This window comes from Cervus elaphus, chromosome 5, assembly GCF_910594005.1.
Source record: "Cervus elaphus chromosome 5, mCerEla1.1, whole genome shotgun sequence".
In the NCBI taxonomy this organism is placed as follows: Eukaryota; Metazoa; Chordata; class Mammalia; order Artiodactyla; family Cervidae; genus Cervus; species Cervus elaphus.
In genome coordinates, this window is record NC_057819.1 from 113,430,922 (window position 1) to 113,443,442 (window position 12,521).

Consider the following 12,521-nt stretch of genomic DNA (forward strand, 5'->3'; position numbering starts at 1 on the left):
CCAAGGCAAACCATTCAATATCACAGTAATCCAACTCTATGCCCTGACCAGTAATGCTGAAGAAGCTGAAGTTGAATGGTTCTATTAAGACTTACAAGACCTTCTAGAAATGACACCCCCCAAAAAATGTCCTTTTCATTATAGGGGATTGGAATGCAAAAGTAGGAAGTCAAGAAACACCTGGAGTAACAGGCAAATTTGGCCTTGGAGTACAAAACAAAGCAGGTCAGAGGCTAACAGAGTTTTGCCAAGAGAATGCACTGGTCATAGCAAACACCCTCTTCCAACAACACAACAGAAGACTCTACACATGGACATCACCAGATGGCCAACCCAAATTTCAGATTGATTATATTCTATGCAGCCAAAGATGGAGAAGCTCTATATAGTGAGCAAAAACAAGACTGGGAGCTGACTGTGGCTCAGATCATGAACTCCTTATTGCCAAATTCAGACTTACAGTGAAAAAAGTAGGGAAAACCACTAGACCATTCAGTTCAGTTCAGTCACTCAGTTGTGTCGGACTCTCAGTGACCCCATAAACTGCAGCACACCAGGACTCAATGTCCGTCACCAACTCCCGGAGTCCACCCAAACCCATGTCCACTGAGTCGGTGATGCCATCCAACCATCTTATCCTCTGTCGTCCCCTTTTCCTCCTGCCCTCAATCTTTCCCAGCATCAGGGTCTTTTCCGATGAGTCAGCTCTTCATATCAGGTGGCCAAAGTATTGGGAGTTTCAGCTTCAACACCAGTTCTTCCAAATAAACACCGAGGACTGATCTCCTTTAGGATGAACTGGTTGGATCTCCTTGCAGTGCAAGGGACTCTCAAGAGTGTTCTCCAATACCACAATTCAAAAGCATCAATTCTTCTGCACTCAGCTTTCTTTATAGTCCAACTCTCACATCCATACATGACCACTGGAAAAACAATAGCCTTGAATAGGTGGACCTTTGTTGACAAAGTAATGTCTCTGCTTTTTAATATGCTGTCTAGGTTGGTCATAACCTTCATTCCAAGGAGTAAGTGTCTTTTAATTTCATGGCTGCAATCACCATCTGCAGTGATTTTGGAGCCCAGAAAACTAAAGTCAGCCACTGTTTCCACTGTTTCCCCATCTATCTGCCATGAAGTGATGGGACCAGATGCCATGATCTTAGTTTTAATTTTCTGAATGCTGAGCTTTAAGCCAACTTTTTCACTCTCCTCTTCCACTTTCATCAGAGGCTCTTTAGTTCTTCGTTTTCTGCCATACGGCTGGTGTCATCTGCATATCTGAGGTTATTAATATTTCTCCTGGCAATCTTGATTCCAGCTTGTGCTTCATCCAGACCAGCGTTTCTCATGATGTACTCTGCATATAAGTTAAATAAGCAAGGTGACAATATACACCCTGACATCCTCCTTTTCCTATTTGGAACCAGTCTGTTGTTCCATGTCCAGTTCTAACTGTTGCTTCCTGACCTGCATAGTGGTTTCTCAAGAGGCAGGTCAGGTGGTCTGGTATTCCCATCTCTTTCAGAATTTTCCACAGTTAATTGTGATCCACACAGTCAAAGGCTTTGGCATAGTCAATAATGCAGAAATAGATGTTTTTCTGGAACTCTCTTGCTTTTTTGATGATCCAGCGGATGTTGGCAATTTGATCTCTGGTTCCTCTGCCTTTTCTAAAGCCAGCTTGAACATCTGGAAGTTCATGGTTCATGTATTGCTGAAGCCTGGCTTGGAGAATTTTAAGTATCACTTTACTAGCGTGTAAGATGAGTGCATTTGTGTGGTAGTTTGAGCATTCTTTGGCATTGTTTTTCTTTTCGATTGGAATGAAAACTGACCTCTTCCAGTTCTGTGGCCACTTCTGAGTTTTCCAAATTTGCTGTCATATTGAGTGCAGCACTTTCACAGCATCATCTCCCAGGATTTGAAATAGCTCAACTGGAATTCCATCACCTCCCCTAACTTTGTTTGTAGTGACGCTTTCTAAGGCCCACTTGACTTCGCATTCCAAGATGTCTGGCTCTAAGTGAGTGATCACACCATTGTGATTATCTGGGTTGTGAAGATCTTTTTTGTATAGTTCCTCTGTGTATTCTTGACACCTCTTCTTAATATCTTCTTCTGTTAGGTCCCTGACATTTCTGTCCTCGAGACCATTCAGGTGTGACCTAAATCAAATCCCTTAAGATTATACAGTGAAAGTGACAGATTCAAGGGATTAGATCTGATAGAGTGCCTGAAGAACTATGGATGGAGGTTCATGACATTGTACAGGAGGCAGTGATCAAGACCATCCCTAAGAAAGCAAAATGCAAAAAGGCAAAAGGACTGTCTGAGGAGGCATTACAAATAGCTGAGAAAAGAAAAGACATGAAAGGCAAAGGAGAAGAGGAAAGATATACCCATTTAAATGCAGAGTTCCAAAGAATAGCAAGGAGAGATAGTAAAGCCTTCCAGTGACCAATGCAAAGAAATGGAGGAAAATAATAGAATGGGAAAGACTAGAGATCTCTTCAAGAAAATCAGAGATACCAAGGGAACATTTCAATTAAAGATGGGCACAATAAAGGACAGAAACAGTATGGACCTAACAGAAGCAGAAGATATAAAGAAGAGGTAGCAAGAATACACAGAAGAGCTATACAAAAAAAGATCTTCATGCCCCAGATAACCACAATGGTGTGATCACTCACCTCGAGCCAGACATCCTGGAATGCAAAGTCAAGTGAGTCTTAGGAAGGGTCACTACGAACAAAGCTAGTGGAGGTGATGGAATTCCACAAACTACCACACAAATGCACTCATCTCACACGCTGGCAAAGAAATGCTCAAAATTCTCCAAGACAGGCTTCAACAGTACAAGAACTGTGAACTTCCAGGTGTTCAAGCTGGCTTTAGAAAAGGCAGAGGAACCAGAGATCAAATTGCCAACATCTGTTGGATCATCGAAAACACAAGAGAGTTTCAGAAAAACGTCTATTTCTGCATTATTGACTATGCCAAAGCCTTTGACTGTGTGGATTACAACAAACTGTGGAAAATTCAAGAGATAGGAATACCAGACCACCTGACCTGACTCCTAAGAAATCTGTATGCAGGTCAAGAAGCAACTGTTAGAACCAGACATGAAACAACAGACTGGTTCAAAATCGGGAAAGGAGTATGTCAAGGCTATATATTGTCACCTTGCTTATTTAACTTATATGCAGAGTACATCATGAGAAATGCTGGGCTGGATGAAGCACAAGCTGGAATCAAGATTGCCAGGAGAAATATCAATAACCTCAGATATGCAGATGACACCACACTTATGGCAGAAAATGAAGAACTAAAGAGCCTCTGATGAAAGTGAAAGAGGAGAGTGAAAAAGTTGGCTTAAAGCTCAACATTCAGAAAACTAAGATCATGGTATCTGGTCCCTTCACTTTGTGATAGATAGATAGATAGGGAAACAATGGAAACAGTGACAGTTTCCATTTTGTTTTTGAGCTTCAAAATCACTGCAAAGGGTGACTGCAGCCATGAAATTAAATGATGCTTGCTTCTTGGAAGAAATGTTATGACCAACCTAGACAGCATATTAAAAAGCTGAGACATTTCTTTGCCAACGAAGGCCCATCTTGTCAAGACTATGGTTTTTCCAGTGCTACAGGAGATCCAACCAGTCCGTCCTAAAGGAAATCAGTCCTGAATTTTCATTGGAAAGACTGATGCTGAAGTTGAAACTCCAATACTTTGGCCACCTGACACGAAGAACTGACTCATCTGAAAAGACCCTGGTGCTGGGAAAGACTGAAAGCAGAAGAAGGGGATGACAGAGGATGAGATGGTTGGATGGCATCACCAACTCGATGGACATGAGTTTGAGTAAGCTCCAGAGTTGGTGATGGGACAGGGAAGACTGGTGTACTGCAATCCATGGGGTCGCAAAGAATTGGGCATGACTGAGAGACAGAACTGAACTGAACTAGGCTTGATCCTCAGCTTGATCTACCCTCTAGCTGCAGAAGATGAGAGTCAATTTCATTTGCTGCCAATGAAAGTTTCCTTTGGGCTTCCCTTGTGGTTCAGGTGGTAAAGAATCTGCCAGCAATGCAGGAGACTAGGTTTCAATCACTGGGTCAGTGATCCCCTGGAGAAGGGAATGGCAACCCATTCCAGTATTCTTGCCTGGAGAATTCCACGGACTAAGAGAAGGTAGGCAGGCTACAGTCCATGGGATTGCAGTGACAGACACGACTTAGCAACTAACACTTTGACTTTGACTTTAATGAAACTTCTTTTAATTTCTAACATATCACCTTTAACCTTTCGTTGTGTTTTCTCCCAGCTACAAACATTCAGTTCCATTATTCTTACAATTATTAACTGATTTCACAGGTAGACAATATGAAAAAGAGGTCCCATAGAGCATTAATTATTTCCAGATTTTGCAGAAGGTATCATTTCTTTGATTTTTATTCATGAATTCCTGAGAATATCTATTTTGTCTAAGAACTAAGGAGACTTAAAATGAAACCTGAGCTGTGACTAGGGAGCTTAACCTCTGTTGTGAAATTAACAAAGCCATGTTATCTATCCTACAAGTGTAGGTAAAATACAGTTCTCCAGAATGCATAAAAGGTCTCAAAGAAGAGTATCATGAGACTACATTTTTCATATAGGAAAGTGATAGTTTATTTTTGTCATAGAGTTACAACTTAGGAAAATTTGGGGAATAAAAATGATAAAGGAGAATTTTCACTGGAGCCATTAAGAGAGCAACTATAAATATTCATAATGCAGAAATATTGTAATTGAACTTTAGCTGCTTGATGACTTGAAGGCCAAAGTTAAGAAGGAGAATTTGAAGAGAATTGATCAACACAAGAGTTGGTATGTTACTGATACAAGCAAATTCACACTTGGATGAAGGGGAGAGGTCCAGACAAGTAGAATTTAGACTGATGCCAGAATGTGCTCACAGAGATAGTGGACCTGTGGTGGGCTCATTAAAATCATGAGACCCAAATCAGTTCAGCAACATCAGCCCCAGCCCAGGTGTCCTCATGATCAGCACAAAAGAAGGGTCTGCATTAGTGGGGACAGAGGTAAACAGAGACAGTGGTCACAGGGCGGCAGGCTCAGCAGCAAGAGGAGGGACAGCACACGGGGCGGGGGCAGGTGGAGATGACACAGGTGGGCCGATAGCAAGTGGTGTGACAGGAGACCCGGCCACACACTGGGCGCAGGCAGCAGCTCGGGCGGCAGCAGCTGGAGATGCGGGAGCAGGTGGGCTGGCAGCACACAGACTGGCAACAGCGGGGCCTGCAGCAGCTGGAGATGCAGCAGGAGGGGCGGCAGCAGCTGGAACCATAGCTGGACCCACAGCAGTAGGGGCGGCAGCAGCTAGAGATGCAGCAGGTAGGACGAGGGCAGGTGGGCTGGCAGCAGACAGGCTGGCAGCACTGGGGCCTGCAGCAGCTGGACCCACAGCAGGAGGGGCGGCAGCAGCTAGAGATGCAGCAGGTGGGACGAGGGCAGGTGGGCTGGCAGCAGACAGGCTGGCAGCACTGGGGCCTGCAGCAGCTGGAGATGCAGCAGGTAGGCCTGCAGCAGCTGGAACCACAGCTGGAAACACAGCAGGAGGGGCGGCAGCAGCTAGAGATGCAGCAGGTGGGGCGAGGGCAGGTGGTCCTGCAGCAGGTGGTCTGGCAGCAGCTGGGCTGGCAGCAAGTCTCCTGGCAGAGACTTTGGCCATAGCTCTGGTCAGAGCAGACGGAGCCACAGCAGGAGCTGACCATGGTGTCAATGGAAGGAGTGGAGTTCCACGAGTGGGCTTGCAAGAGGGTGGTTTCTTGTTTTTGACTGTTTCCTTACCCGTGTCTCTTTTTATACTCTGCTTTTAGCTGGTCTTACCATGAGCAATGCTTTTTCCTTGTTATTTTTCCTACTGGATAATCAGTTAACAATACTACTAAGTTCATAATTGTGCTTATGAAGTTAATTATGCCAATATCTAAGCATCAGTATCTAAAGCATCATTTCCTTTTCTATTGTTATGTTCACTGAATCTTGTTAAACCATGTGTAACCACTTTGTTTTTCTCCTCTAATGTGTCTTCTAGGAAATATCATGTGATATTTTATTATTGAGTTTTTATGTATTACTTTTTTCCTTCTTTGTGTATAACTCCATGATAATACTTTGAGAATGGCCATGTCTCTTTTCATGTCAAAGTGGAAATAATGCATGCTACTGATAGGCAGAGTGCTGATAAGGAAATAAGAGAAAAGACTCTTGTTGGGATTTTGTGTACAGTGTGGGGAGACTAGTGGGGAGGTAAGCTTGTTGACACGCTTTTGTACAATGAGAGAAGACTAGGATGTGTTTCCTGGCTAATTAGAGAGTCGGGGGTTACAAAAGACTTCCAGTCTCATTGTAATGACTACCCCAAGAGTTAGCTTTTAATTTTTCCTTTTCAGTGGTAAGAACCGTTTACAAAGATGAACTTTCCCTATAGTGTGCTAAAAGTGAGTACGTTTGACCTATCTTCATAAGCCAACATATGCAATGAATTCTGCATTATTCAGAAGGTTTCATTTAAGGCGTTTTGTTGGATTTTTTTTGTACTCTTTCAAAAATTTGAATTCAGGTCATTCTGAATAAAGAGGCTATAAACAGGCAAGCCTTGCTTTTTATCCTCCTGCTCAAGCTTAGTCGCTCAGTCATGTTTAACTCTTTGTGACCCTTCAGACTGTAGCCCTCCAGGCTCCTCTGTCCATAGGATTTTTCAGGAAAGAATACTGGAGTAGGTTGCCATTTTCTTCTCCATGCTCATTATCCTACAAATAGTCAAATATATTAAAAAGCAAGATTTTGACAAGTAGTCAAAACACCCAAAGCATGAGTTTCCAAAACAAGCATTATGTGTTTAAAACAAGGATAAATTGGGAAATTGGGATTGTTATATATACACTACTATATATAGATAACTAACATAAAGAGTACCTACTGAATAGCACAGGAAACTTTACTCAATACTCTGTAGTACCTGTAAGGAAACAGCATCTGAAAAAGAGTGGATATACATGTATGTGTGGGCTTCCCTGATAGCTCAGTTGGTAAGGAATCTGCCTGCAATGCAGGAGGCTCTGGTTCGATACCTGGGTCAGGAAGATTCGTTGGAGAAGAGACAAGCTACCCACTCCAATATCCTTGGTCTTCCCTACTGGCTCAGCTGGTAAAGATCCACCTGCAATGCAGGAGACATGGGTTTGATCCCTGGGTTGGGAAGATCCCTTGGGGAAGGGAATGGCTTCCCACTCCAGTATTCTGGCCTGGAGAATTCCATGGATTATAAAGTACAAGGGGTTGCAAAGAGTTGGACATGACTGAGTGAATTTTGCTTTCACTTTCATATGTGTATGTGTAATTGGCTTACTTTGCTGTACAACAGAAGCTAACACAACGTAAATCAACTATACTCCAATAAAATATTATGATAAAAAATATCCTGGGAAAACCTTCCACCCAATATATTGGAACTAATATTTCTTTTTCATAATAGTTATAGATCCTTGGCCTTAGCTTAAACAGTTTTCTCTGATTACTCTTAAATCTTAAAGTGCTCAGGGCTGGTGCACTGGGAAGACCCAGAGGGATGGGATGGGGAGGGAGGTGGGAAGGGGGATCGGGATGAGGAACATATGTAAATCCATGGCTGATTCATGTCAATGTGTGGCAAAAATCACTACAATATTGTAAAGTAATTAGCCTCCAACTAATAAAAATAAATGAAAAAAATTTTTAAAAATCTTAAAATGCTATTTGTGCCTTAAAATTATATATTTTATATTTGTTATTTCTTTCTTTCCAATAATATATCATCTATTAAAAGGCCAGAAAAATTCCAAAAATAAATAAAACAAGCATTACATACCTTCAATGCAAAATGAGATAATAGAGATGGCTACTATTTGTAAGTGCTTGCCATGTGCCCAATATTCTGCTGAATGCTTTGTAATTATTATCTTGATTTTTCTTCTCAAAGAACCCATGAGGTACTTGCTATTCTCTAAGAGTCCACATAAGAATGAATTAAGGTTGCAAATCCTGTAGTATTAATAGTCTATAAAGTATGTGTATGTGTGCATGAGCACTCAGTCTTGTCCAGCTCTTTGTGACCCCATGGACTGTAGCCCACCAGGCTCCTCTGTTCATGGGATCCTTCAGGCGAGAATACTGGAGTGGGTTGCCATTTCCTTCTCCAGGGGATCTTCCTGATCAGGGACTGAACTACATCTCTTGTGTCTCCTGCATTGGCAGGCAGTTTCTTTACCAGTTGAGACACCGTGGAAGCCTGTCTATGAAGTATAAATAGCACTAATTTCACACCTTTGATCATGCTGTTATATCTCCTTCAAATGTTCCTTTTCCTTTAACAACTCAGTACTTTTTTAATTTTTCCTTTGAGTTTCAGCTTAGAAGTCTCTTCTTATGGTTTTCTTTGACATATTTAAAGAAAAATCATCTGCTCCTCCATGCTACTTGATTACATTTGCAACACTAGAATTTTGCACATCAGACTATACCTAAATGTCTGTCTCCAGCTGGACGGTAAATACCTGAGGTGAACACTTGGACCATACATCATCACCAACACGCATGGAATGGAGCACATCACCAGTGTTTTCTTTGTATTTCTAGGACTCTCTTTCTAAGTTTGTTTGTATAATTACATAAAGTGTGTGTGGCACCAAAGTAAATTCTACAAAGTCAGGCTTATCCAAGGAAGTTATTCCTAATCCCTCTATGAATTCCCTTGCTCCCCAGAGATAGTCATTTTTATAATTTAAAGTTTTCCTTCCTATTGCTATTTCAAAACCATTTTTGCATATCTGTATCTCTTTTGTTTCTTAGATAAATGGTTATATAATATACACACTTGACTCCAAGTTGCTTTTTCTCATTTAACCATTTATCCCAAAGATTATATTAGTATGTTCAGATATTCTTCATTCCATCCTCAGCCACAAAGTAACCCATTCTCTGGGCATAATGTGGCTTATTTAGCATGTTACATGTATTGATATCATCAATTGATCAATTTGTTGGCTTTAATCAAGTAGTTTTTACTATATATATAATATATATAGTGACACATAATGTATAATATATATAAAATACACTGACATCTTCATGGATCACAGCCTTGTCATGGTGAAGTGGCTTGCATAACTGAATGAAGCTATGAGCCATGTCATGCAGGGCCACCCAAGATGGACGGGCCATAGTGAAGAGTTATGACAAAATATGGTCTGCCAGAGGAGGAAATGGCAAACCACTCCATTATTCTTGTTATGAGAAGAACCCCACAAAGAGTATGAAAAGGCAGAAAGATATGACACGGGAAGATAAGACCCCAAGTGGGAAGGTATCCAGTATGCCACTGGGGAAGAGAAGAGGGCAATCACTAATATCTCCAGAAAGATGAAGCAGCTGGACCAAAGTGGAAATGACACTCAGTTGAGGATGTGACTATTGGTGAAAGTAAAGTCTGATGCTGTACAGAACAATATTGCATAGGTACCTGGAAAGTTAGGTCCATGAATCAAAATAAATTGAATGTGATCAAGCAGGAGATGGCAAGGGTGAACATCCACATCTTAGGAATCAGTGAGTGAACTAAAATGGATGGGAATGGGTGAATTTAATTCAGATGACCATCATATGTACTCCTGTGGGCAAGAATCCCTTAGAAGAAATGAAGCAGCCCTCATAGTCAACAAAAGAGTCTGAAATGCAGTACGTGGGCATGATCTCAAAAATGACAGAGTGATCTTGGTTCATTTCCAAGCGAACCACTCAACAGTAATCCAAGGCTTTGCCCCAACCACTGATGCCAAGGAAGCTGAAGTTGACTGGTTCTGTGAAGACCTACAAGACCTTCTAGAACTGACACCAAAAAGAAAAAGAAAAGATGTCCTTTTCATTGTAGGGGATTGGAATGCAAAAGTAGAATGTCAAGAGATACCTGTAGTAAGTTTGACCTTGGAGTACAAAATGAAGAAGGAAAAAGGCTAACAGGGTTTTGTCAAGAGAACACATAGCACACTGGTCATAGCAAACACCCTTTCCAACAACCCAAGAGATGACTCTACACATGGACGTCATCAAATGATCAATACCAGAATCAGATTGATTATATTCTTTGCAGCTGAAAATGGAAAAGCTCTATATAGTCAGCAAAAATAAGACCTGGAGCCTGACTGTGGCTGAGATCATCAGTTCCTTATTGTAAAATTCAAGCTTAAATGGAAGAAAGTAGGGAAAACCACTAGGCCATTCAGGTATGACCTAAATCAAATCCGTTATGATTATACAGTAGAGGTGATAAATAAATTCAAGGGATTAGATCCAGTAGACAGAGTGCCTGAAGAACTATGAACTGAGGTTTGTAACATTGTACAGGATGCAATGACCAAAACCATTCCAAAGGAAAAGAAATGCAAGAAGGCAAAGTGGTTGTCTGAGGAGGCTTTGCAAATAGCTGAGGAAAGAAGAGAAGTGAAAGGCAAGGGAGAAAGGGAAAGATATACCCAACTGAGTGCAGAGTTCCAGAGAATAGCAAGGAGAGATAAGAAGGTCTTCTTAAGTGAACATTACCGAAAATACACAAAAACAATAGAAGGGGAAAGACTAGAGATCTCTTCAAGAAAACTGGAGATATCAAGGAAACATTTCATGCAAGGATGGACATGATAAAGAGAGAAACAGTAAGGACCTAACAGAAGCAGAAGAGACTCAGGAAGAGGGGGCAAGAAAACACAGAACTGTATGTAAAAGGTCTTAATGACACAGATAACCATGATGGTGTGGTCACTCACTCAGAGTCAGACCTCCTGGAGTGTGAAGTCAAGTGGGCCTTAGGAATATGTACTATGAATAAAACTAGTGGAGGTGATGGAATTTCAGCTGAGCTATTTCAAATCTTAAAAGATGATGCTGTTAAAGTGCTGCACTTAATATGCCAGAAAATTTGGAAAAAGCAGTGGCCACAAGACTGGAAAAGTTCCATTTTCATTCCAACCTCAAAGAAAGGCAATGCCAAAGATTGTTCCAACTACTGTACAATTGTGTTCATTTCACATGCTAGCAAGATTATGCTCAAAATCCTTTAAGCTAGGCTTCAGCAGTTAGTGAACTCAGAACTTCCAGATGTACAAGCTGGATTTAGAAAAGGCAGAGGAATCAGAGATCAAGTTGCCAACATTTGTGGATCACAGAAATAGCAAGGGAATTCCAGAAAAGCATCTACTTCTTGCTACACTGACTACACTGAAGCCTTTGTGTGGATCACAATAAACTGTTGAAAATTCTTAAAGAGGTGAGAAAAACATACCACATTACCTATCTCTGGAGAAACCTGTATAAGGGTCAGGAAGCAACAATTAGAACTGGACATGGAACAACAGACTAGTTCAAAATCGGGAAAAGAGTATGTCAAGGCTGTATATTGTCACTCTGCTTATATAACTTATATGCAAAGTACATCATGCAAATTTCCAGGCTGGATGAATCACAGGCTGGAATCAAGATTGCAGGAAGAAATAACAACCTCAGATATACAGATGATACCACTTTAATGACAGAAGATGAAAGCAACCAAAGAGCCTCTTGATGAGGGTGAAAGAGGAGAGTGAAAAAGCTGACTTAAAACTCAACATTAAAAAAAAAAACTTAACATTATAAAAATCAAGATCATGGCATTTGGTCCCATCACTTCATGTCAAATAGAAGGGGGGAAAGTGGAACAGTCATAGCTTTTATTTTCTTGGGCTCCAGCATCACTGTGGATGGTGACTGAAGCCATGAAATTAAAAGACGTTTGCTCATTGGAAGGAAAATTATGACAAACCTAGAGAGTGTATTATTAATAAATAGTACAGCCATCACTTTGCTGACAGAGGTCCATATAGTGAAAACAATGATTTTTCCAATATGTGAAAGTTGGACCATAAAGAGGGCTGAGTACCGAAGAATTAATGCTTTTGAATTGTGGTGGTGGAGAAGACTCTTGAGAGTCCCTTGAACTGCAAGGAGATTCAACCAGTCAATCCTAAAGATAATCAATCCTGAATATTCATTGGAAGGACTAATGCTGAAGTTGAAGTTCCCCTACTTTGGCCACTGGTTAAGAAGAACTGACTCATTGGAAAAAAGTCATCTGATGCTGGGAAATATTGAAGGGAAAAAGAGAAGAGTGTGGCAGAGGATGAGATGTTTAGATAACATCGCTGAGTCAATGGGCATGAATCTGACCAAACCCCCTGGGATAGTGAAGGACAGGGGAGCCTGGAGTGCTGAGTCTATGGGGACACAAAGAGTCAAATGCAGCATAGCAACTGAACAACAACAAAATATATAATGAATGGTGATGTATAATGTATGGTGAATTATATATATATATTTAATGTATATATTAATACATATATCTCTTTCTGTATATTTATATATAATCTTTCATTATTTGTTTTATTTTC

General features: G+C 40.9%; 1 protein-coding gene across 1 annotated transcript; it reads right to left on the reverse strand.

The window, feature by feature from the left end:
• Nucleotides 1-4,654: 4,654 nt before the first annotated feature.
• Nucleotides 4,655-5,839, reverse strand: LOC122695045 (keratin-associated protein 4-7-like). Its single transcript, XM_043904523.1, has one exon. It carries the CDS (start codon nucleotides 5,778-5,780, stop codon nucleotides 5,121-5,123), a length of 660 nt encoding a protein of 219 aa, XP_043760458.1. The 5' UTR covers nucleotides 5,781-5,839; the 3' UTR covers nucleotides 4,655-5,120.
• Nucleotides 5,840-12,521: the final 6,682 nt, after the last annotated feature.

Coding starts and splice junctions, on each gene's coding strand:
- LOC122695045 (XM_043904523.1), bottom strand. CDS start 5,780: ATGGTCAGCTCCTGCTGTGGCTCCGTCTGCTCTGACCAGAGCTATGGC.